The 26,709-nt window shown below is 39.7% G+C and overlaps 1 protein-coding gene across 4 annotated transcripts in view; it reads left to right on the forward strand.

Moving 5' to 3' along the window:
• Pde9 (phosphodiesterase 9) overlaps positions 1–26,709 on the forward strand; it is a 411,334-nt gene that overhangs the window by 358,781 nt on the left and 25,844 nt on the right. For 3 of the 4 annotated variants that reach the window (XM_083114911.1, XM_083114913.1, XM_083114912.1), the window contains exons 6-8: positions 2,884–3,028; positions 10,919–11,156; positions 15,736–15,858. In XM_083114911.1, the coding sequence (XP_082971037.1) occupies positions 2,884–3,028; positions 10,919–11,156; positions 15,736–15,858 (506 nt within the window). The remainder of the gene's footprint in view (positions 1–2,883; positions 3,029–10,918; positions 11,157–15,735; positions 15,859–26,709) is intronic. The other variant, XM_083114914.1, reaches the window with a different exon arrangement.

Raw genomic sequence — 26,709 nt, forward strand, 5'->3', positions numbered from 1 at the left:
TAACTTTTTACTAGTTAAAGATACGTTGGAAAAACCTTTACCACTGTATTTCTCGTGAAATTCTAGCCTCATTTCATATATCACATCACCACCTTTCGATTTAATTATTTTTTTGTTGCATTCAATATGGCGAACCTCCGCTTGACACACACAACTATGGTTCCGCCTGGACCCAACATAACTCCTCTACGTTTTATATTGGGTGTTGAGGGACTTTTGACTCACCCTGTATTTAACACAATATACAGTAAAGAAATTTAATCAAGTTTTAAGTTATTTACTAAACAAATACATACAAGGATGGATGACAAGTTGCAAAATTTACATAATTTAGACGTAAAAAATGCGATTTGGCGAAACAGCACACAAACAATGAAACTTCATTTTCTAAGTGTATATATTTTTTAAAGCTGTTGTGTTGAATCAATGTGAAGAGCTCTCAAAAAGTCTATGAACATAACACGGCTAAAGAACAAGAGCTTGTTTAAAACATCAAAGGTCCCGGTATTGATTTGATTCCAGGAAACTTAATTGAAAGTGAAAAATCCTTAAGGATTAAAAAATTCAGAAATTAATTTTTAATGTGATGCAAGAAAGAAATTTCCTCGCATTAGAGACGGGACATAATTTTTAATTGCGCTTAATATGGATAGGAACATGTCTTTGTCGCGGATTGATGATATTTCTGATTAACATTTATACAAAGGAATGTGCTAATTTGTCTGTTCATGTTATGTATGTGAGCTTGAGTTCGGTTTTTGTTTTAAGTCCAGTTTATGGATAGATAGGTTGGATAATCGGGACTGGACCTACAGTTTAAAGTGGGATGCGAACTGGTACGTGCCTACATCGTGTATCGAACCCGAGACCCCTTGATTACAAGCGACAAAAATGAGAGATAAATAGCTAACGAACGCTCTCGCCTCGTAATCAAGTATTACCTCATTCTTTGTTAGTTGAGTTTTTAAGTCCAATTTATGCACAAAAGTCTAATCGGGACTGCACCTACAATTTAAAGTGGGATCCGAACTATTATCGAATCCGGGAGCCCTTGATTACAATGCGATGTATGTGTGTGTGTTTGGATATACGAGGGTTACAGCAATAGTCGTGGCAACCATTTTTTCCCACGATAATGCGGGTCAGGCAAGAAATTTTAAAATATACAGTGGATACCCCGTCACATGCAATGTATTGTGACGCCACTAGATGGCAGTGGCTGCCAAGACATTGAACTGAGGGAAGTGGGAAGTCAGTGCGTGATTAACAGTCGTGCAGGAAGATCCGTCGTGAACAGCGTTCTTTTGTGAAAATACAGTTCTCCGTGGAAGGAATGCGAGAGAATGTCACACTGAGCTTATGGAGGCTTTAGGAAAGTTTGCTCTACCATACCAAACTGTTGCGAAGGTAGGCAGCAGCATTCGGGCGTGTAAGAGAAGCAACTGCCGACATGCAACGTTCAGGACGACCTGTGACTGCGCGTATTTTGTATTTTTCTCTATCCTGATACGGATCTTTATGTTGTTCAAAAATTCATACATTAAACGTTAGCATATATCTTGACCTTCCAAATGTATATTTTACAATTTCTTGCCTGCACCGCATTATCGTGGAAAAAAATAGTTGGCATGACTTTTTCTGTGACCCTCGTATACACGCACAGACTATTATAGTTTGTAATGCTACTAGAGTGGATATTTGTGTACTGTGAACAAAGAAATCTTCAAAATAATAGTATATCGTCCTTTTCACTTCTCAGGGCCTCCCCCATGGAGCAGTGGTAGCGTCATTGCCTTGTAATCAAGGGGTCCCGGGTTCGATACCCGGTGGAGGCACAAGTGGTTCGGATCCCACTTTAAACTGTAGGTCCAGTCCCGATTAGCCTTCCTGTACATAAAGTGGACTTAAAACAGCAACTCAAACCAAACCTTTTCACTTCTGTATGTGTTATCTTGGCGTTTTATATTTTATTGTGCAATTGTGAATATTTCTTCTGTTTAGTGTGGGGCAACCAATACTTGTTTCATTGGTCATATTTATTTGTTAATTTACGTACTAAAGGCATGAACATGAAAATAGGCGGCTGGGCACAATTGCGCTGGTGCCACATATAGGGAAGGCGGAACAAAAGTCGCTGGTTCCCGCGCACTGTGTGGCAACGTCAACCGGGCTGCGTTGTCTAGGTCGAGCGTCAGGCCGACCTCTCTCCGGGGCACTTTTGTGTCAACCCTGACCTTTCGAGAAAATACTGTCAGTTTGTATCACATGGATTACAAAGACCAACTCTACAATGAGATCTTTCATTCTCTTAAACCTGCGAACATACTGGGTTGTGCTCCGACGTGGCAACAGCGCCAACTTCTGCCACCCGCCTGATTTCATGGCCCTGAGTTTGGTTCTTTTAAAAGAAAATGTAATTAATGAGTAATATTAGCGCTCTCGTCAAGCCAGCTTCTTGCTTGCAAGTTTGAAGATTGGTAAGGAGTTATTAGTTTTGAAAGTTGTTAGTAAATAAGGTTGGTTCACCTTTACTCAGCTCTAATGAGATCAGATTGTTTCATATACAGTACTCAAACAAAATATTGCATAATGTGATATTTACAGACTAGGGTTGTCAGGAAATGAGGCAGAATGCAATTTTTTTTATTTGACATTAAAGTTGAAGTGTTGTACATTTAAAGAAGAAAGGAAAGTATACACTATCACTGTTATAGTCGACGCGCTAGCTACGTTAACGACCGGCTGGCTTTGAAGTCCACGGAGCGCGCCCACCAGCTGCAACAATCACATTCAACGCACAGTGTTGCCACACACGGTGGTGCCATGCAACAATTCTTTTTAGTACTGTAGGTAGTTTCTAGGATTGACTGATATAGCGTGTAGGTCCTATTCTTCCTGCAGGATTCTACAAAGAGCTCCACCTACCTCCTGCCACGGAGTCCGCCCGTCCCTACTGGAACAGGCTGCAGTATCGGCGGAAGAGTGAGACCGAGAAGAAGAAGGTCTTCGAGAAGTTCAAGAAGATATGGTACGTACTACACCATGTATCCTAAGAATAATGTACAGTTTTTTTTAATACTCGGCAATTTTAATCCATTAAAAAAATATGGTAAGTTGAACACCATATATCTTAAGTACACTCCTGTTCGGAAAAAGTGTGCCAATATTTATGCCAAATGGTATTGCAGATCCGTGACGTGATTCCCTTTCATATATACTCAGGGTGACGCACGACACATACCATTTGTTTCATATACGACACACATTCTTGACGAGATTTGTACAGAACTATTCACTATAGAATGCAATCAAATTATATTCCCGACGCTTTGTATCCAACCATTTCATTTTGAGAGAGCCGGCTCACGTGGCGGAGTGGTTAGCACAACGCGCCACGACGCCAGGGGTCCCGGGTTCGAATTCCGGCCTGGGCATGGACGTTTGCGAGTGTCCATTCATCAATTTCATCATGACATCACTTCGCAAATTGGCCAAAAGTGGCACAAAAAGCGAAGTAAAATAAAGCAAATCAATTAACACAATCATTTTGAGAGAGATTTCACAGACAAGCGACAGTGGAAGATTTCACCAATCGAACGGAGGCTATTATGCCGCTACGGTGTGAAACGTCACGGTTGACTGGATCGTTTCCAAGTGTCACGTGTCGTTCGTCACTTCTGTGTGAAATGTCTCTGAAGAGTTTTTACTGGCAAGAAGGCTAGCGATATGAACCAGCTTTTTCTTCAGCATAGAACATTTCGTTCATATTTTGTAACACTGTCGTGTGTTCATGGCACCTGCCACGTGCCAAAGTAAGCATAGATCTCTGCCACGGTGTTTGTTCCCGTGAAGAACCTTCGTCTCAGGAGGAAGCAGTCCGTTGTTCCTCACTTAAAAACTGGTGGCGTGTGCGTCTTGGTTCATGATATTTAAAAAATCCACTGGGGGTGGGGATTACAGTAACTACTCTTGAAGCATCAGAATATTATACAGGGTGAGTCATAAGTCTCCATACAAATGGTGAAAACGGTGACTAATGTTTATTTTTCCTTTTTAGGCAGGTGAACCAATGAAAAAGAGATGCCAGTAACGAAGGAAGAACGGATTGACCTCATTCTGTTGGCTGGGAGAGGTACCACCAGTCATGCAGCACGTATATTCAATGTAACCCATGACACCGTGGCCAAACTTATCAGAACTCTGTCCTACGGTCGGGATCGTCCTCTGTAAGATGTTGCAAGAGCTGCAGTTTGTATGGGTGCCACTTGTTCACTTCACTGCTTTGGCTGATTCTGTGGGTTGCATTGAATGTACGTGCTACATGACGGGTGGTAGCACTCCCAGCCAACAGAATGTTGTCAATCCTTTCTTCCTTCGTTACTGGCATCTCTTTTTCATTGGTTCACCTGCCTGAAAAGAAAAAAATAAACATTAGTCACAGTTTTCACCTTTTGTATGGAGACTTATGACTCACCCTGTATAAGTATATAAATAATTTCCTCGCCATATTAGCAAGTAAAGGGAGGATGCAGAAAGGAGAGGGGGAATCTCCCTAACTCCCTATTCAAAAATAGGTTGTTAAAAGTCTAGGAATTTTAAATAATTTTAATTCCGGTCCAGGAGAGAAGCGGCAAACGTAAATGAATTCCGGACCGTAAAGAACCTTTCTATTTGTAAACCTTTTTTCAATTCGGTCCAGGAACATTTTTCCGGTTCAGTTTAAATACGGTCCAGGAACTTTTTTTTCCGGATCAATTTAAATACGGTGCAAGTTCCGTATTGAAATGAAACAATATGCGAGTTGGACCGAATTTAAATTGTGCGAGAAAAAAAAGGGTTGTGGTCCTGTTTGCTGAACCCAATAGAGGCCATTAGAATTTATGGGTTCTTGGACCATTAACAACCCTGATTCAAGTATAACCGTGGCTTTACCTCATCTCATTTGCGAGTCGTTATTTCCGCTCTCTGGTAGGGCAGAAAGTTTTAATGAGATATTTTAACGGTGTGACATTTCGTTAGCCACTTCCTTTCGCTTCACGGAATGGAAGTTAGTTTTTCGCCACCTGGTACTTAATTCAATCTTAATTCCCAAAAATCCTAGGTAAATATCTCTAGCATTAATACACATTCAGTTTGTTTTCCTTATGCAACATATTCGCAATTTTTTTTTGTTAGCTTTCTTTTTTAGATATCGTGACTGATGCTGTACCATCCTGTGTTCCAAGAGACTGATTACAAATTTTCGGGAGGGGGAGAGGGGGCTTAGGTCGACCGCGGCTAATCTATGATTAAGCCGCAATTTCAATTACAGTGCAGTGTTGACAACGTCGAGAAATCCGAGCTTTGTTGCCTGGCAACCGGCGGTGATGGTAAACGACTAGGAAGAGATTTTAAGGCGGTTGGTGCCCGGAAGGGGGGGGGGGGGGCAGGTTTATTTTGCTTTCGCTTGCGCTGTGACGTGGCTTCTGTTCCGATGGCGGCGGCCGATGCATTTTAAAGCGTTTGGATGCATCATCACCACACTCCAGTTTTTTATGTAATATCAAAGTACAAAATATGTAACGTATGGTGAAAAAATTTGCACAAAGTTTGCAACCCTGCGGAACTGGCAATATTGAACACTGACACACCATTTGATCTGTGTTGGATTGTACGTCTACCAGTTATGTAGTGTGAAGAGCAAGGGAAGGTTGGTGTAAAAACAAGTCAGTATGGAGCTGAAAGAAGACGACCGTCGGAAAATTATCGTGCAATATTGGACAGAGAATCGTGATGTTCCAAAGTCCGAGCTTGTGAAACATTTTCAACGTGTAGGATTTTCGCGTCGTACGGTTTATAATATTGTGTCACAATTGGAGAAGGGAATCAACGTGGAAAGAAAGCCGGGCAGTGGACGGAAGTCGAAGTTAAATGAACCCAGAGTGTTGCAACAACTGCGACGTGTTACTGCAGGCAAGGTGGCAAAATCCTACCGTGAGCTTGGTAGCAGGTTTCAGTGTGATAAAAACACAGTGAAGAAAGCATTACAGAAGATGGGGATACGGAGATATAAACGAAAAACTATGCCAAAAGTGACGGAGCAACAAGTTGTTGTCCAGAAACAGCGTTTACGAACCCTTGTGACAAAAACGTTCACTGCAACAAATGACGTGATTTGTATCATGGACGATGAGACTTATTTCACCCTAGATGGCAATGAGTGGCAGCCGAAAACCTACTATGATCCTGGAACTGCTGCCGTGCCCGATCCAGTGCATTTTGCTGCCAAAACCAAATTCCCACAGAAGGTGTTGCTATGGCTTGCCATGAGTGAGAAAGGACTGTCGAAACCTCAGTTTTTCAAGGCTGGCCTTGCACTCAACGCCGACCGGTATGTAAAGTTCTGTTTGCCTAAAGTGAAGCAGTTTATCAATGAATACCATCGTGGGGACAATGTTGTTTTTTGGCCAGATTTAGCCAGCTGCCATTACGCTGCACTAAGTCTTGCGGCCATGGAGCACTTAGGTATCCCTTACATATCCAAAGAACAGAATCCCCCTAATGTTTCCCAACTGCGGCCCATTGAAGATTTCTGGGCAAATTTAAAGCGGATGGTGTATGCCAATATTTATCAACCACGAACCGTTGCAACCCTCATCCAACGGATCCGCAGATGCTTGCGCGATGTTGATCCATCAACATTTGCTCCATCTATGCAGAAAGGGCCCCAAAATTGTCGCAAGGCCAGCATACTCGGTGTGAATGTGTTTGTTCATTGATGTTCAGATACCACCCTTGTATACCAACCAGCACCCGAAATACATCTGTGCGTTTTTGCCCTTGACCACAGTGTTTTCTTTTTGTGCAAATTTTTTTCACCATACGTTATATAAATATGTAACAATATTTGATAAAATATGTACCTAAATATGTATTATCAAAAGGATAGCTAAATATGTAGTAACTAACTAACTAACTCCCTAGCCTTCTTAAACCCGAAGGTTCATGGCTGCAGCAACACAGGACTTCCATCTTTCCCTATCTTGATCAAGTTCTATATACTCTTTTCCATCCCTACCGATTTCTCTTAGGTCCATCTCAACGTTGTCCCTCCATCTTCGTCTTGGCCTTCCTACAGGTCTCTTACCATCAGGTTTCCCAACAAGAATCCTGTAAACTCCTCTTTCCTCTCCCATTCGTGCCACATGGCCTGCCCACCTAAGTCTTCTTGATTTAATCATTCTAATAATATCTGGACATGAATACAAATTATGTAACCTTCTCCACTCACCTGTCTCCTCATCCCTTTTAGGTCCAAAGATTTTCCTAAGGATCTTATTTTCAAATACTCTCAATTTATGTTCCTCTTTCAATGTAAGGGACCAAGTTTCACATCCATATAATACTACAGGCAAAATTACTGTTTTGTATATTTTAAATTTTAGTTTCTTAGATATTAAACGAGAAGACAAAAGTTTATGAAGAGAGAAGTAACATGCATTTCCTGAATTAAGCCTACTTTTTATTTCCTCTTTAATATAATTTTCATTTGTTAATATTACTCCTAAGTATTTGAATTTGGAAACTGGTTCAAACGAGTTGTTATCAATAATTAGATTTTGATTATTACCTAACACTTGGTTTCGGCCTGTAAGCATATATTTAGTTTTCTCTTTGTTAACTTCCAAACCTATCTCTTTAGCAGTTTTGAAAAATATTTTAGCATTATTCTTAATTGTATTCACATCATCCCCCAGTAAGTCTACATCATCTGCATATGGTAACAACTGAGTCACAACATTTAATTTTAGTCCTTCTTTAGTTTCTTTTACCTTCCTAACAGTATATTCTAAGGCAAAATTAAAGAACAATGGAGATAATGCATCTCCTTGTTTTAACCCATCATGAATTGTAAATTTGTCAGACATACTAATACCCACACGAATTTTACTTTGTTTCACTGGTGCATATTTTTATCATACTAACAAGCTTCTTAGGTATTCCAAACTCTACTAATATATTATATAATTTATCTCTTTTGACCGAATCATATGCTTTTTTGAAATCAATGAATAGCTGATGGACATTTTGATTATATTCCCACTTTTTTTCAAGTGTCTGTCTGATGTGAAAAATTTGATCTGTAGTTGATCTGTTACGTTTAAATCCACATTGATAATCACCTATAATTTCATTAGCATATGGGGTTAGTCTTGTTAAAAGAATGTTAGACAATATTTTGTATGTTGAGAGTAGAGAAATTCCACGGTAATTATTGCAGTTCATTTTATCACCTTTTTTAAACACAGGAACAATTATGGATTCTTTCCACTGTTGAGGGATTTCTTCTTTATTCCATATTAAACAAATTAATTTATGAATTTGACATATTAATGAATTTCCACCATATTTAATTAACTCAGCTGGTATTAAATCAATGCCAGGTGCTTTGTTATTCTTTAGCCTTTTAATAGCATCTTTAACTTCAGTTAAGTTAGGTTCTGGAACTAAAGGTTACATTTTGATAAAATATGTACCTAAATATATATTATCAAAAGGATAGCTAAATATGTATCATGGAATATGTAATATTAATAATAATCTAGTATCCAAGTAATTTCAAGAATTCTTCTAGGTATTTATTTTATTTGAACATATTCAACATAATTTTAAGGACATAAGTTGCTCAAATTAAAATTTGTATCAAATTTATGAACTCAAAGAAGCACAGCAACGTGCACATATTTAAGGAACTAATTTTGTCAACTATTAATTACTTTTCACATCGCAAATTACTGTAGGATGTGTAAATATGAGAACTCTTTCTAACTTTCGAAACAGATTGTGAAAAAAATGTCTACAGAAAGAAAAATCGAATTGAAATACATAGCTCCTTTTGTACTTTTTGTTGAATTGAACATATTGTGTAACTCGCAGCGTACAGGAAAGTAGCGTTCTTGTCCACCGACGCCAAGTTTCTAGGTGCTTTGCCTAAACCTAAAAGCGAAACGACAATTGTAACCGCAAAGTGGAAAGGGGGGGGGGGAACTCCAGCATCTTTCGATAAATAACAGTTCCTGTACGTTTATTTTGGTCTTCAGCCTGTCTTGGCAGCAGTGATGTGCCGTAGACTATACGTTTACGTCTACATGCGTTGTCTACACGTAATCTACGCGTAGATTACATTGGGTTGTAGTTTACATAGATTACGTATACAATCTAAAGTACATAAACATTAATTTTCAAGAGTTTCATGAAAGGAAAGTGACATTTTCAACTATATTAGTTCCTAATGAAATGAAAAGAACCTTATTTACAACAAAATTTCTCGTCTCTTCTATTATCAACTATGGAAGAAGATAAATAGTATGCAAAAAACAACAACAGATGGCAGTCGTGAGGCAAGAGTGGCCTTTTCCCCATAAAACACTAGAATATTTCCTATATTAGGTTTCTTCCTAGGTGAGAAATTGTTCGTATTTGGAAGAAAGAGTATGAAAAGTTCTCCTCACACATCAGCAACTGATATGCAGTATAATTTTGTTTTACTTCCACGGCGCCCTTTGCGAAGTTATCACCTTTCTCCATGTTGTTTACATAGATTACGTAATCTACGTGTACAAAATAGTTTACGTGTAGAATGTAGACTATCGTTGTTTACGCGTAGACGCACATCACTGCTTGGCAGTCAATTTTAAGTGACCGTAAGCAATATGCATATCATTGATTAGAAAATATGACATCACATGAGCTACAAATTTCCTTCATCATGTTTCAGAGATCGAAATTATAGGGAAAAGGGTCATGATAGGAAAAAGGTCCCGAAATATGTTGTTTTATGTAAAGTAAGTTAGCAAATATGTAACATAAAATTTCTGCAAAATCATGTCCGTTACAAAATTCGTTGACAGTTTCCTATTCAAGGTATGTATATAGGAATATAATATGTAATTACATACAAATCCGGAGTTTGGTTATCACTAGGGCCCGGGACTTTATATTAAACATATTTTTCATTTGGCTTCGGCTCTAATATTGGGGTGAGATCTTTACATATCTGAAAAACTAAATATGCTGACCAAGGCAGTAATTTATTTTATTAAAAACATAAACTAAACGTAACGTTTCGTTTCAACCTTCTAGCAAGGTCTTCTTCAGACTCTGTATCAAGTACAAAAGTCATATCTGATGAAAATCAGCCGAAATAGACAAACTTGACAAAGCATATTTTGACATATTTCACCAATTTTGCGTTTTTACAACATATTTCTTCAATTTTGTTGTAATAAGACATATTTCTGTATAATTTCGTAATTCTCTCGCACATAATCGGTTATATCACAATTTTTCCTTCGTAGCTTTAGCACAACGGATAGTTCATATTGTCGATGGCAGGATATGGGAATTACGGAGGAAGAAAGATGCCGTCTTGTCTTAGTACAGAACAATAATACCCCACTTTTTTTTTATCCCGCCGACAATTGATAGCCATGCAATCATTATTGAGGAAAAATGTTCTCTCTCGTTGCACGGGAAGTGAAGAAGTTTCGTTCTCATTTCTTTGCCTTTTTCGCTTTTCACAAAAATCAGTCAAAAGTAAAAATAACATTCGGTACATTACAGCCCCTACTCTACTCTATCGGGTATGGGAGAAATTCGAGAGTACTGTTGTGCATATTTTTGGCTTTATTGGGAATATTTCTGCATTTTTCTGACATATTTGTAATTTTTCATGACATATTTTCCAATTTATATGACATAATTACATACATATTTTACAGTTTTATAGGACATAAATCCCGGGCCCTAGTCATCGTCTGACTGTCACGTGGAAGAACCGGGATTGGTGCACTGGTTGTCCCTGCATAATACAAATACCAGCGCCATGTAAGATACCAAGGAAGGGTTCCTAAAAAAAGCCAATTTTCTGTCCTTCCAGCGATGTAGCAGTTTCTGAGGACGTGAGGAAGTACCTCCGGATGCCGACGTTCGACAACTGGCAGTGGGAGGACGAAGAGATCCTGCTCCTCCTCCAGCAGATGTTCCTGGACCTCGATCTCACTAACAAGTTCGGCATAGAGATCCCCACCCTGCGACAGTTCCTCTATGAGGTCTACAAGAACTACAACGAGGTGCCCTTCCACAACTTCAGGCACTGCTTCTGCGTCGCTCAAATGGTAAACCTTTCTGTTTGCTGGTTCTTTATATGTAACTGAATCAGTGGGAGGGTATCTCACCTCACCGAGAATTCCATGAAAAGTAGTCATACCCCACGTAAATAACAAATGAATCAATTTGAAAATTATTATTTCAAATTGCATTAAGGTTTAAATGTGTGTGAATACATATATAATTTGGGGCATTCCATACAAAGTGCCCCTGAACCTCAATTTTTAAAGATTAATGCACTGCTGCAACTTTATCCTATCTTGTGAGTGAACAATCAAAAATTGTAAGTTGCATAAAAATTCAAGTATTATACATAATTAAGTTAGAAGATAAGGTATTTTTACATATTGTTTATTTTACTTGTGTTTTGTATTGTGTCCCACGTCGTCGCCTTCTAATCAAAGGGTCCTGAGTTCGATACCCGATGGAGACACATAGTGCTTCGGATCCCACTTTTAAACTGTAGGCCCAGTCCCGATTAGCCTTTCTGTGCATAAAGTGGACTTAAAACAACAATTCAATCAATCAATGAAGTATTGTGTCCAACCCATTACACCGAAAAACAATTAATTTCTCCTTTCACTGTTACATTTCTCCCGCAACTCGACTAGAATATTCAAAGGTCAATTACCTTCTCTCTTTGTCTTAAATAATTTGACAATTCACAGAAATTAAAATAAATTTCTTACTAACTAAAGAGGCTGTGCTTCATCTGGCACAACCGTGACACAAAATTATTCACTTGTAGCTACAAATCTGGGAAAGTATTTTGAGGGTAGTTATGTTTAATCAACCGTGTTAAGTTTTCATATTTCAATTCCACAGAAACTGTAAGAAAAATGTTGTTTAACTATTAGTAGAATATAAAAAATGTAGGCCTGCACCAGTGATGTGCCGTAGACTATAAGTTTACGTCTACATGCGTTGTCTACAAGTAATCTACGCGTACATTATATTGGGTTGTAGTTTACATAGACTATGTAGACAATCTAAAGTGCATTAAAATTAATTTTCAAGGGTTTCATGAAAGGAAAGTGACATTTTCAACTATATTGGTTCCTAACGAAATCAAAAGAATCCTATTTACAACAAAATGTCTCTTCTCTTCTATTGTCAACTATGAAAGAAGATAAGTAGTATGCAAAAAACAACAACAGATGGCAGTCGTGAGGCAAAAGTGGTCTTTTTCCCATAAAACACTAGAATATTTCCTATATTAGGTTTCTTCCTAGGTGAGAAATTGTTCGAAATTGAAAGATAGAGTATGAAAATTTCTTCTCATACATCAGCAACTGATACGCAGTATAATTTTCTTCTAATTCCACGGCGCCCTTTGCTAAGTTATCACCTTTCGCCATGTTGTTTAACTAGATTACGTAATTTACGTGTATAAAATAGTCTACGTGTAGAATGTAGACAACCGTTGTTTACGAGTAGACGCACATCACTGGCCTGCACGATGTCACAGTGGACTTAAAACACCAAATCAATCCATCAATATTAAAAAGGTAGTCAGTGTGTCCCACCGGTGACAATGGAATATGCCCCATTTGCATATTTCACCAACAAGAAATAATGAATTAATGTGTACACATAATAGTAACGACAGGAAACGTTTAATTTCATAAGCTCATGCAATAATTTACTAAACCTCACCAGAATACCAGCTTGCACGTAATGGTATTATTTTCTCTCTTTAAAGTCTCTCGGACGCTCCCTTACCTGACAACACTGATAATGACGTAGGCGGAAGTAACTCGCGCCATCCTATTGAAAGTAATAAACCTGCTCGTGACTGCAAGAGTAGCTGTGTGAAGCAGCCAAGTTTTGGTTCATTTTTACTTTTACTAAGTCCGCCTATATAGTGCATTTCATGTGCACAGCAGGGCGTTTAATGAACGGTTGTAGGTGTATTCTAATGTAATCAGGCTTAGTGGGAATATTGTTTCTGCTGTTGAAGCTAGTATTATCCTACACATGGCTTCCTAGCGTTCATTACAGAGTATAAGAAAGAAGAGTAACCCTTTGGAGCGTTTAAGGGCCGCCCTAAACGAAAGCATTTTCCTTAGTATGTTTCTTAACATTTATGCCATGACCAAAATGTTACCGTGTAGAAGGGTAAAGGATAAATCGGCCCTATTTCTGTAGCATAACCAATCAGAAGCGAGCTCTAGATCACGAATGCAGATATAATGGCGGCCGCGTGATGTGAACAATGTATCACTTCACATTTTTAAATGCCGATAACTATTGAACCGAGATGAATAACGTCATAGCGTAGCTAGAACTTTATATTTGGGTGTGCACAAAGAAAAAAATGAGGTCTTGCACCTTTTTAATAGCATATTTTGCAACACAATCACTTGGCTCTTTAACTGCACTGATGTTTGTAAAGGAATATAAATTCACTAAATGACAGTGTTGGAAATTTCTGAATATATGTAGTAGGAAAAAATCAAATTGCATAGAAATTACACACACACAAAATGTTCATAAATGTTACAAACAAATCCATCAAAATACACGTCATCTATAACAAGAGACGTCTGTCAAAGGGTACAATGTTCTTAAACTCATCAATAATTTCATTTACATCAATAGACTAAGCTTTTTCCTGTTCCACAAATAGCAAGAGCAGGGCTTCCAATCTATCCTGCTTCTGAGTTGTTCTTAATTTAGTTTTAACTTGGGTAAGCTTGGAGAAAGCTCTCTCGCATGTGCAGCTTGTGACAGGTATAGAAGAAAAGTGCTGCAGTACAGAGTAGAATGCAGTAAATACGTATCTTTCTCCAATGACATAAAAAAATCGAAAAACTATACACACTCGTTTTATCAGCGATAATGCACACGTTTGTACCAAGTAATGACATTTTCAACTTCTTACACAAACTGCCGCTTATTTTCTCTCTTATTGAAATATCTGTCTTTAATTCTCTTTGATAAAGCAGTCCATTAGGGTGTGCCTAGGCACACCCGGCACACCCCGTAGCTACGCCTATGAATAACGTTTCGTATAAAACTGTATTAGGTACAAAACAATGGCGCTGATTAAATACATACTTTATAACGTGTACAGTACACATATGGAAGAATATTTTAGTTGTTTCAATTGTAAACACCGTGCACTCGCCGTAGATGGTGTAACTCAACGTGCCTTTCATGCTGTATATGTTATACATTGTAATCGCAAAAGCTAATCGAAATGTTACTTGAAATGCTTCCGTTTAAAGTACTGTCTGCTATAAGATTTTTGGAAGCATTGACGTAGCATTTATACTAGCAAAAAAATGTTAAAGGAAATGCTTCTGTCTAGAGCGGACCTAAGAAGCTATTCCTTGGGTTTAGTGAGGGGCGTTGTCACCGGGTGGGCAAAGGGGCCTGTACCTCACTGTGAATTAGTCTTATCCCATTCTCTTCAGAAACCTTTATTGTGGAGCAGAGCCAGTGTAACGGTGTAGAAATTCCCTCTGGAAGAGAATGCCATAGATTAAGTCTTCTTCTTCTTCTTCTTCTTTTGCTCTACAGCCCTTGGTGGGCTCTGGCATCCCAAACAATCTTCCTCCACCTCGTTCTATCTTGAGCTACATTTTTCCAATTGCGTATATTCATCCTTCTCAAATCTTCCTCAACCGCATCGATCCATCTTCCCCTCGGTCTTCCTTTTGGCCTTGTTCCCCACAATTTCTGATTGAATACCAGGCGTGGTAGCCTATCCTCTTCCATTCTCATCAGATGTCCTGCCCATCTTAAGCGTTGAGATTTTATATATCTCACCACATGTTCATATTGGATCAATCCTTCTAACTCCATGTTATTCCTAATTCTATAGGATCCATCTTCATTCCTAACGGGGCCAAAGATCTTACGTAATATCTTCCTTTCAAAACACATTACCTTGCTTTCTGCTTTAGATGTAAGTTTCCAAGATTAAGTACATTGTGAAAAATTTCCCCTCATGGTAGAATTTCCTCCTAGGAAACCCAAGGGGGGCCACAATGGGTTATAAGTATTGTATATCTTATCCCGGAAATTGTACCATAGGTGAGCCATGGTATTTTATGGTATTTAGGCGTGTCTATCAGCAGGGAAGGCATTTTATATCAGTGTACTTAATCCCCCCCGCACATTCCTACTTGTGAAGCTATTACACCTCATCATACATGTTGCATGCGTGTGTGTGTGTGTGTGTGTGTGTAACTTTGAGTGGGCAATATAACTGATCTGCGATTAGTTGTTTTCCCAGTAGCTGCGGCAATGTCCAAAAGAAAATAACATAATAGATCCAAAAATATTAAGATTATAATGATATTTGAAAAATAAAATAATAAAACTTAAATGTGATGTTGAAATGATTATACATTGTTCTTGGATTAGAAGGAATGGTTTACAGAACAGATTTCCATATGGCAAAGTGTTCTGGAAATTGCTCTATCCTTTCAAAATTTTTCAGCTTGCTTCACATTTACATAAACTTGACACTTTAAAGACAAGAAAACCACAAAGTTTACACAAACAGGAAATAAGGTGACTAATTCAATGTAATTTTTATTTAATTATTTTTTTCTCATGGTTTAACTTCCCTTTCAGATGTACGGAATTGCATGGTACGTTGATCTGCCAGGACGGTTAGGTTACCTTGAAACACTCATTCTGATCACATCGTGTATCTGCCATGACTTGGATCATCCGGGTTACAACAACATTTATCAGGTAAGTTGATAACTTCTTACTTCATCTCCTTCTGTACCTTCCTGTCAGCTGCACTTTCTCCGGTGTCTAACTGAAGTCGTCATGATTTTCCTTGCCACTACAAGAGAATGCTGCGGTGTCGCTTACACTTTCTTCCATTCCCTTGCCTGTTTCTTTACTTTGTCATCTCAACTATGCCGTCACATTGAAACTACGTATGTTGGAAATTTAATAGTGGCAACTATTTATTCTCAAATGATACAAAATGGATACCTATTTGACAGGAGCGTATATTCTAGGTTAGCTAGACTACCTGCGAAGCCTGAAGTCTAGATAATAAAATACAGGAGAAAAATCTATCAAAAGTTGTAAATAAAATTATTCATATCAGTGAGATGATGATCGTGATTCTGGAGTTGGCAACCTCATTTCCTATGAGTTGGCAACCTCATTTCTTATGAGTTGGCAACCTCATTTCTTATGAGTTGGCAACCTCATTTCTTATGAGTTGGCAACCTCATTTCCTATGAGTTGGCAACCTCATTTCCTATGAGTTGGCAACCTCATTTCCTATGAGTTGGCAACCTCATTTCCTATGAGTTGGCAACCTCATTTCCTATGAGTTGGCAACCTCATTTCCTATGAGTTGGCAACCTCATTTCTTATGAGTTGGCAACCTCATTTCCTATGAGTTTGGCAACCTCATTTCATATGAGTTGGCAACCTCATTTCCTATGAGTTGGCAACCTCATTTCCTATGAGTTGGTAAACTATTTTCTATTCATAGCCTAGGACCACGTGACGTAGTGAGATAGCCCATATGTTGGATTCAGTATACGCCACAGCTATTTGAAACTTCTACAGCCCTTCGATGTAGTCACCAGCATTATGTACAACCGTTTCCAGCGATGTGGAAGTCGTAGTATACCTGTAGCAGTGCCTTCTTTGTTGGTGGTTTGAATGGAGCGGTCTATTGCTTGAAGAATCTCTGGAACGGTTCAGAAGCTTCATCTTAGGGATGAAATCAAAGTCACAGGGGCTGGTAGAGCATCTGGCAGCCCCATTGAGCTAACAAATCAGCCACAGATTGCAGTACATGTGCAATGTCCTGCAAAATGATAGGAGGATTCAGCAGAAAGTGTCCCCTTCTTTCGCAACGCAGGTCGCAGGTTATGTTCCAAAAATGAACAGCAATACTGCGCATTCAAGGTCTGTCCTGGAGATGCGGCGAGAATCACCAGAACCTTCACATTAATGGGGTTCTGGCTACAAAGCTTTAGAACTCCAACGTCACTGCGCATGCGCCTAGTGTTGGAAGGAAGAGTCCATTTACTGGGAGGTAGCTTAGGTATCAAACTAACATGTGGTATAAGTGAGAAGCACCGGTTCCGTTTCATGGCGTATACACAGCAGTGTTGCCACTATTAAATTTCCAACCCATGTAAATAAGTGGCATGAGACAGGTCAACAACAGTGAACTATATTTAAGTATATCTTAGGTATACTTGTATCAGTGGCGTATTTTCCAAGTTACCGCCAGTAAGGCAACTTTTCACACATATTTCTACAGAAATTGCTCATTTGATATTACAGGGTGGCGACAGACCTGGAAAACCGGGAAAAGTCAGGGAAATGTCAGGGAATTTCGTCTTCATTCACTTTTTTTTATTTATTTATTTAAAGATATCGTTATGGAACTCTGCACTGGAACAGCAAATCTCGTTCCTAAGTTTCGGCCTCAACTTTAAGGCCCCTTTTATGCGCAACACAACCACGGCGCCAGAAACCAGTGATGGCAGGAGGAGAGAGAGAGAGAGAGAGAGAGAGAAATTTCTCTCGCCCGGGCTTCTCGGCGGGAATTTTAAATTCGAACACTCTTTGGAGGAAAATTGTTATAACTCTGGCACTATGGGAGCAATCTACTTCGGATAACTTATGTTTTGCAGCTAAAACATCAGCGCATGCAACCGTGTACAACTCAGAATGCCGAACCGAGGAAGGGTGGTTTGGGGGGCGCGACCTCCGAATTTCAATGTAAAAAAAACAAATCTGGAGTTTCCCCTCTCTTCTCCCACTATTTTAAAGAGAAGGCGCGAACTTTAGTATTCTTTTCAACGAATTTACGTTTCCAAAGAGAATGAAACATGGTTCATGTTCTTGGGTGCCATACAAGTTGAATAATAAGCCAAAATGTGAAACTCCGTTTTTTTATGAAAAATAGGTAACCGTGTATTCAGAACGACGAACCGAGGAAGGGGGAGTTTGGGGGCGCGACCACCGAATTTCAATGAAAAAACCCACAAAAACCGGGGGAGTAAAGGTTAAGCCTCTAAATATTACGTGAAAATTTCATTGAATTATCATTTTTTCTTGTCCATATGGGAGTAGTAAGGGGACTTGTCAACAGATGGAGGGGATAAGAGTGGGTGGCGCCGTCCGATTGTTGTCAAGACGTCGTAGTAAGGCATATTATTGGGCAAACTGAAGGAACATGGAAACAAATAGGTTCCATTTTTTCGAATATCGCCACCCGACAAAGTATCTCACTACAACATGCGACAGAAAATGCATGGACTGCAACATCCAACAAAAATCGCATGCATAAACAAGAAGAGCTTTAGACTGCAAATATGCTGCTGGAATTTTATTACTCTTCTGGCTCACTTCACCTTATTTAATGTAGCCGTGCTTACGAAGGTTTTCTTTCATCATCCTGACGTATTACTGGTTTCGCACAAGTTAACATACGTTTACAATGGCATTGCACTATTCTTAGATATCAAGAAGAATCCAACCAAACGGGATATATATTGAATACGTACTATCACGAAAAAGTGAATCATAAATCTGCATTGGTGAACGTTATAAAAATTGGCAAGTGCATGCTCCCAACCTCAAATTTACTGCAACACTATTATTGCAATGAAATTAACGCCACTCTCTGTCCTGTCTGTTTAAACTCGTGAGAGATGGTCATTAATCTCTCACTGAGTAAGGTTAATGTCCAATATTATGAAATAAAATACTAATAATAAATAAGTAAATATTTTAATATCATATTCGAATCATTCAATCATAAAAGCAAATCACTTTCTTCAAGAATTGGCTTTTCTCTGCCAGCCCTGCTACATTTTCACTTTTCATCTACTGATTTATACGAGGGGTGGCCAGAAAGTAGTGTCCGATTAGTAGGGACATTGATTTTCCGCAAACGCCAAAACCGTGCAAAATGGTAATTTCTGCGAAGTTATGTTTAGGAATGGGCAGAATAGACACATTTTTTGCCCGTTTGAAATATCGAAATAATGCGAATTTGGCATAAAATGCGAATTGTTGGCGTTTTTAGCGAATTTTTTAAAGAAATGTCCTAAAACAACGACAAATTTCGTGAAATCCAACATTCTTGTCTTTTCTAGGCCATGTTTGTGTACATAGAACATGCAAGTTTTCCAACATTTTACTCAAGAGTAAACTATAGTTATACTTATACGTACAAGAAATAATTCCGACAGCCACATTAAATCATGTATTTCCCACGATTTTTTCAACTTGTATCAAAACCATTTACATCACAGAGCAAAGTGGCAGGGTTCTAACGGGAGATCGAGTGCATATCTACCGTTACACGGGAGCAACATCTTCGTATTTGTCGCACGAGATATGTTTTGAATTACCAAGCTAAGTGCGCACCATCGGCATTTGTCGATCGAGTAATAATGGAGCTCAGTCGTTAGGGCATCTTGACTACTATGCGAGAGACCCGGGGTCGATCCCTGCGGGGGAGAACCGGGATGTTTTCCATCTATTCAAACTGCTCCGGCACCCACCCAGCATCATATGAAGCTGGTACCTTGAAGAAACTTCGAGGGATAAAGGTAGTCAGGAGCGTGGTGCTGATCACATTATCCCCACCTTCAGCCGTGATCAAGAAAATGTGGGGCCCTAACTCCACACCCCTATATACCTTCGTGGAAAAGTGCAGGGGAGCATTTTACTTTTACTTCTCAAAAATCTGTTCCAACATATCAAACTGTCTCGAAAATACGTAGACCATGTGACCTACAATTAAAAATAATAGTTTAAAAGCACAATAGAGTATTAAGTTTCGCTATATTTGGCAGATAAATGTTCTAAAACAAAAACGCGAATTTTGGGAAATGTAACACTAACAAGTCAAAAAAAAGAAAATGCCAATTTTTGGTGCCATAATATATCGGTATCTGTCACGTGAGATTGATTGATTTTAATTTTTTGGGTGCGTCGCCACTTATGGTCATTATGCACCCTTCAGTATATACGAGGAAAATTCCATTATCTAAAATCCTTACCTTAAATTAAAAAAAGGGGTATGGAAAATAACTTTCCCAAAATAACTTTCAAGATATCAAACTCTCACGAAGAGGCGTAAGCCATGTGACTTACAATTTGAAACAGTAGGTTAAAAACACCATGAAGGTATAATTTCAGATATTTGCCAGAAAATGCGCTTAAATGAAAATGTGAGTTTTGAGAAAAATAACACCGTATAGTAAAAAATAAAAAATAAGAAAATACACCAATTTGAAAAAAATTAACAAAATATCAAGGTCCCTACCGATTAGGCATAAATAAAACAAGAATATCAGTTGTAATTTATTGCATTAGTAACAGTGAGTCCTAACCTAATTTTCGGCATAATCACCACCGTTGTTCTGGCATTTGTTGTAGCATGGTACTAAATTTTGTGTGCCCATGTTATATGTGTCTGACAGCAAAGACTGGAACTATCTCTACCGCAGTGTAGCTGTCAAATCCTTGCCCTGCCAGAAACCTCTTCACTAAAGCAAAGAGATGAAAGTCGGTACATTCAAGGCCAGGGCTGTACAGGGAGTGGTCCAAGATCTCTCACCTGAAGTGATGCAAAGGGTCCGTGGGTACTCAGCTGTATGGGGTTGTGCACATTCGATTGGCCTTCCGTGAATTGTCTGCACCATCGTCTGACCATACTATCACTCACGACGTCCGGTCTGCACACCTCACACGATTGCTGGTGGCTCTGTGCCAAATTCTGAGTGTGCAATGTAGGCTAGGCTCGGTGGGAGACTGTATGAGAGCTGCAATCTTTAACCTAGAACTGTCCTAAAACGGCTGCATTGCAACTGTACCAGATTACAGCTACATGCCACTTCTTCCTGCCTGCATGTGTGTGTGTGTCACACTCCGACCACTAGTGCTGCGTATAGGCACCATTGGAGCTTTTTTCAGGATGCCCCTCGTATATGAACTTTCAGAAGCTTTTATTATTAGTGTTTTCCTGTTTTAATGTGTGGTTAGCTAAATCATGTACCTATACAATGCAATTATATAAATTCCTTGCGTTAAATTTCTAATACCTACATACCCTTTTCGTCAGCATTAATGGTATAACTGCATGTTGTCAATTTCACAGTACTTCACTTGGATATATTGTACTGAAGCAGAAATCCTATTGATAAAGTAAGGAACTAAGACACTTTATTTTGTTCGATTCAATTGTTTCACGTATATGCAAGAGTTAAGTTTTTTGCTTTACAGAGAAGAGAGAAGTAGCTTTATGCATTGAAAAATGAGTCCGCACTCATGGTTCTTGCAAGCAGAGGGTTCCAAACCTCAGTGGAAATATCAACATATAATACCGAGAATGTATAAGGAGACTGATAAATTACAAATTGTACAGGGTGTCTATAAAGTCACTTAATATTTCTGCATGGACAGGATTTATGGTGCAAAATACAATATGTACTGAAACATATATCACAGTAGGACACAAAATCAGTATATATCAATGTGACCACCCCTCAAGTCTAGGCACTTATGCCAACAATCCACCACAGCCCGAAACACCTTCTCCAACATAGCTGGTGTAATCTCAGCAACTGCGGCCGTAATGCGTTGTTTCAACTGGGCTATGCTGTGAATCCTCGCGCCGTACACCTTAGACTTGATAAACCCTCAAATGTAAAAGTCTAATGGGGTCAGATCGAGGGGGGGGGGGGCAAGTCCCCGTTGCGAGACACGACCAATCCATCTAACGGTGAGAACTAGGTTTAGGTGATCACGAACGACGATGGCAAGATGTGGTGGTGCCCCATCCTGTTGGTGCATAGTAAGAAGCTTGGTGTGCTCCAATCCACCGTGCTATGAGCCACAGTTGGTAGATGCTGGGATTATGGATACTGAGTCACGTGGTCGATGCGGTGGGGCTACGTGTGATCGCGTCCTGTACATTTTCCACAATTTGTGTTGATATGGCTGTCCTACCAGGACGTTCTTCATCCTCAACACTACCTATTCACTTGTTTGTTGACCAGGTTCTTAATAGCCAGCCTGGTGGGGCCTGGTTTTTCTGAATTTCCTAGTGAAGTCCGTCCGCACCTGTTCATACTTCATTCCACGCAGACGAGCACAAACAACGGCTATTCTCCCTTCTATAGAGTATATTTTATCAGATCACTTGGAAAAATGAAAAGATTTGCCATTAGTTCATTGAAATGTTAAGTGACTTTATAGACACCCTGTATTTCTTAGTCAATCACGCTTCACTCATATCTCATTCAGTCGTAACTTTAAAAAATAATCAAGTATTTTATTTTAAACTTACGTAATCCTTCCCTAGCTTGTGAATTGTAATAATTTTCCAAATTCACTATTTTGCACTTTGAATTAATATCATAGAGAATAGAGAAATTAAGTCAATTTCATAGAAGATAATATTGGTACTTAACAGAACCATACGTGGATCTGTATGAGTTTATTATTTCCATTTGCGAAAACATCGATTTAGTTTAGTTTGTAATTGTCAGGGGAAAATGTAAATGTTGTCCTGAAAAACCTGGAAAAGTCAGGGAATTTCATTTCTGCTTGTTTGTAGCCACCCTGTATTATGAAAACTATTAAAACTAACGTCCTGCATTGTCCTAAGACTCAAACTTTGGGCTCCAGCTACGGGACGCAAGCAGGTTCGAGTCTTTAATAATTAGATATGATTATTTGAAATCGGGTCGTTTTTTTTAAAAAAAATACACTGTATATACAATACATAAGAATTGTTACGGTAAACCAGGTCAATTTTCAGGATACGTCCCTGCAGAGTGAGGTACAGTATAACCAGAAAGAGAGACCGTAAAGTAGGCAAAAGGAGAGAGAAGGGGCGGGAGAGAAACAAATAAATTGGGCAGATAGAGTGAGGAATAAAGTGGAGAGAGAGAGAGAGAGAGAGGAGGATACAAGAGGAGAATTCAGATTGTTTGAAACCAACACAGCCTCTCGAGTTTTCCTTGTTTCCAGATAGCATCCCTGTGATCGCCCAGGTGTACAGCAACTGCCTCTTGTTTGTATCTAATGAACGAACAATTTCGATGTTTAATTGGGTCCTCGACAAAGATCAAATACCACACGTAACGATGTCAAAGTACCTCCTCCCGTGAGTTTTGATCAGTGTTAATTTAGAGAGAAGATCTTTAACAAGTACAAGATCTTTCGAGGCCTCCGGTTTCGTTGTTGGATCTGCAACATTAGCTGGAGACTTCGCTGGTGCTATAATGATTTGGTTCGAAAGCTGGAAATCGAACTTAGCTATGAAGTGGTATCAAAAAGTTTCGAGACACGCCCTGTGTACAAGGAAGTACTTTATGTATCTACGTTTACATGCTGTCACCTTCAAAATAGTCCCCTCGCACAGCAGTACAGCGCTCCCAGTGTTCCTGCCCCTGCTGGAGTGTGTCCTGGAAGTCTTCTTTTCGAAGCGTGTCAAGCACATTCTGCTATTCGCCCTGGATCTCCGCAATGGTGTCAAAATGGTGACCTTTGAGCTGGATCTTCATCTTCGAGAAGAGGGCGAAGTCCGCAGGAGCGAATAAGATGGGTGCAGAAGTAATATCATGTTGTTTCGGTGAGAAACTCGCATGTGAGGAAAGCTCGGTGAGAGGGTGCATTGTCGTCGTGGAGAATTAAGTTTTTCATGCGCCACAGATCCAGTCAATTTTGCCAAATGTCCTCCCTTGGACGCCTTAAAACGTGACAGCAATGTTGTGGATTGTTCTCCGATGACACTCATGTAAAAGTGGCCGAATCGTTTCGACATTTTCGGGGGTTGCGCTCGTTGAATGCCTTCCTGATCTCTCGTCGTCTTCCAGTGATGTTCTTCCGTTCTTGAAGTGCGGGTGCCACTCAAAACACCTCGAACGACTGCAGCATCGCCGTAAACTTCCCGAATCATGTCAAGCGTCTCTGTGGCAGATTTGCCCTGTTTCATGCACTTTCTTCTTTGTTCTAACTTGCTGTCCATGATTAAATCGCAGACGTGGTCAGAATAGCACCAGTTGCACAGCTCCCGACGTACATAGGACAATGTCTCTTTCCGCACTGACTTAGGAAGGTCGGTGCTCTCTGATTGTGCGTGTAGCCTTGTGCTGCCACATGTTGGTGTGTTGTAAAGCTAGCCTCGCAACTTTTTGATACCACCATGTACAGTGTCTCTCAAAAGTATTAGGACAACGACATTTGAAACTAGACAACCCAAATTACGCAAGGCGCTGTTGGGTTGCATGTAAAGTTAGGCTCAATTTCAGGGTTGCCATACGCACAATATATATTTATGAAATACGCGAAAGGAATAAAACCAAGTATTATTGTATAAAACTCTAAATAAATATCAGTATTACATTTGTCGCAAATAAGAAATACTTTCTGAAAGAAGGAAAATCGATTTTATAGCATTTCATCGCTGATGAGTCTACACAAAGGAAAAGAGGAGAGAGGAAACGAAAGGGGACAACAAATGAGAGGAGAAAAGAGAGAGCGAAAGGGGAAGAGAAATTGAGCCTAACTCTACACGCAACCCAACAGCGCCTTGCGTAATTTGGGTTGCCTAATTTCAAATGTCGTTGTCCTAACACGTTTGAGAGACACTGTACATTGTATCGCATATCCAACCAGTGCTTTGATTCCTACGAAGGTTGCCACACTGAGAAAAGAAAAGCGCTCTTTCGAGGATTTATAAGAAAATTCTGAATTTACTCCTTTTAGAGTGTGTTTCTCCTCCCCGTGCTGGGGTGAGTGAAGATCCGGCGTTGAAACGTTTCCTATACACCTCTGTGGGAAGGCTTCTGCTGTACAAATACAGATCGCTCGCAAATCACGCCTACACTCTGTCCTGTGAATCTTTGAAGCATGCGAACGAAAACAAGTTCTCTGCGCAAGTGGGACTGGACCAATGAACGGGTGAGAGCGGAAGTCCGTGCATGAATTGGAAAATGTGGCTGCAGCCACCAGAAATTTGCATCAGTGCGCACTGCTTTGTTCTGCTCACTCTTTCTCCCCTTCTCTACCGTTATGCGTGGCCTTGCTCCGAAGATTACCGAGACAGTCTGTTAGTGTTTTATGTCAAAAAGTTGAGAATGTCTTAGTCATTAATATACACCATTGCTCTCCACCCCCATTTCTCTTCGTCAGTCGTCTGTTCTGGTTTCAATTCTTGATAATGAGTTGTCTCTGAGAAAATTAAATTTATAAGAACAAGCGTTAGTTTATTCAAAGAGTCCTCCCTATTTGTTATCGGAGTATAAATATTGTAGAGATATGGAGACCAGTAAACCGAGAAAACCTCGTCATGTTAATATTCACACTTGTTCATTTCCTGAACTTGTCCGACCAGCGAGTGATCCCAAGAATGCGCTAGCTTGTAACTTCCGTAAAACCAGGAACTGGAAAGGCAAACGCGTGGATCTACACAGGATCTACCGCGTTTGAAAGGTTTTACAACCTTTCGACGCCTATAATGATAAAAGCAAGCTCCTACCCGGAGCTAGCTCTCTTTTGATTCTGACACTCATCGACGCTACATGGATAGTTAGTCTGACTACTTCACAACACGTTACACTGCTAACTACGACGATGGAACACGGAGTTACCGCTGCCTAGCATGCTACAAGGCGCAAGGGATCGCTTGGCTTGGTGAACTGAGGGTCGCTGGATAGAACCTTGGAACTATCACGATTCGGTCTGCGAGAAGCATTAGGACAAGACATCACACACATCTACCAGGTATGAACAAGCGTGAATAACCTTTACACGAACTTTCCATATCTCTACCCTCCTACGGAGCAGGTTCAGCCATCAAATATTATTAAGCTCTACCTAAATGTTTAAATGAAACTTCCCTGTGACCTCAGAGCCCAGGTAAAACGGGCTTACAACATGGTGGAGGTGCTTCAGGCCCTTTTTTGCAATTAAGTACCCTCCTGTACGAATTGCTTTACATTAAATTATTCCCTCCCACCCCTCCCTCCCACTTTGGGAGCATTTTTAAAGTAAATTTTTAGTAATTCCAACTCATACTCCCACAAAACGCTTAAGATGCGTCAGACCCAGTGACAATTTTGTGTATTACCCTATGGAAAACAACCCCTCTTTTTCTTTTATGCCGAGCCCCCCCCTTTTCAACAAAATCTAGTTCTTCTGCATAACATGTATTCAAGCATCATTCACACAGGAATGAGAACATTTGCTTATAATTATTTGACCAGCGATATATTAATGACATAAATAACTGTATAACCATACTTTCCTTTGTTCTTTGGTCAGCACGACGAACCTTCGTTTATGAATACGTCACAGATAGCGTTGCACGAACACCTAGATTCCTCCCTCGACCAAATCATAGAGTTAGCAACTGCAATCACGGCAAATCCAATAAATTCACGTCCTTTCTCCCCAATTCTCTCCCCTCCACTAACACGGTTAAGGTCTGCTAATAGAAATTACCCTCAATTTGTCCTTGGACTACAAACACCCAACAAAAACCAACCCCAACCCTTAGCGAGTACCCCGGCTCCCGTTTCAACTTCCTCTAAC

Source organism: Lepisma saccharinum, chromosome 29, assembly GCF_977018435.1.
Source record: "Lepisma saccharinum chromosome 29, izLepSacc3.1, whole genome shotgun sequence".
Lineage (NCBI taxonomy): Eukaryota > Metazoa > Arthropoda > Insecta > Zygentoma > Lepismatidae > Lepisma > Lepisma saccharinum.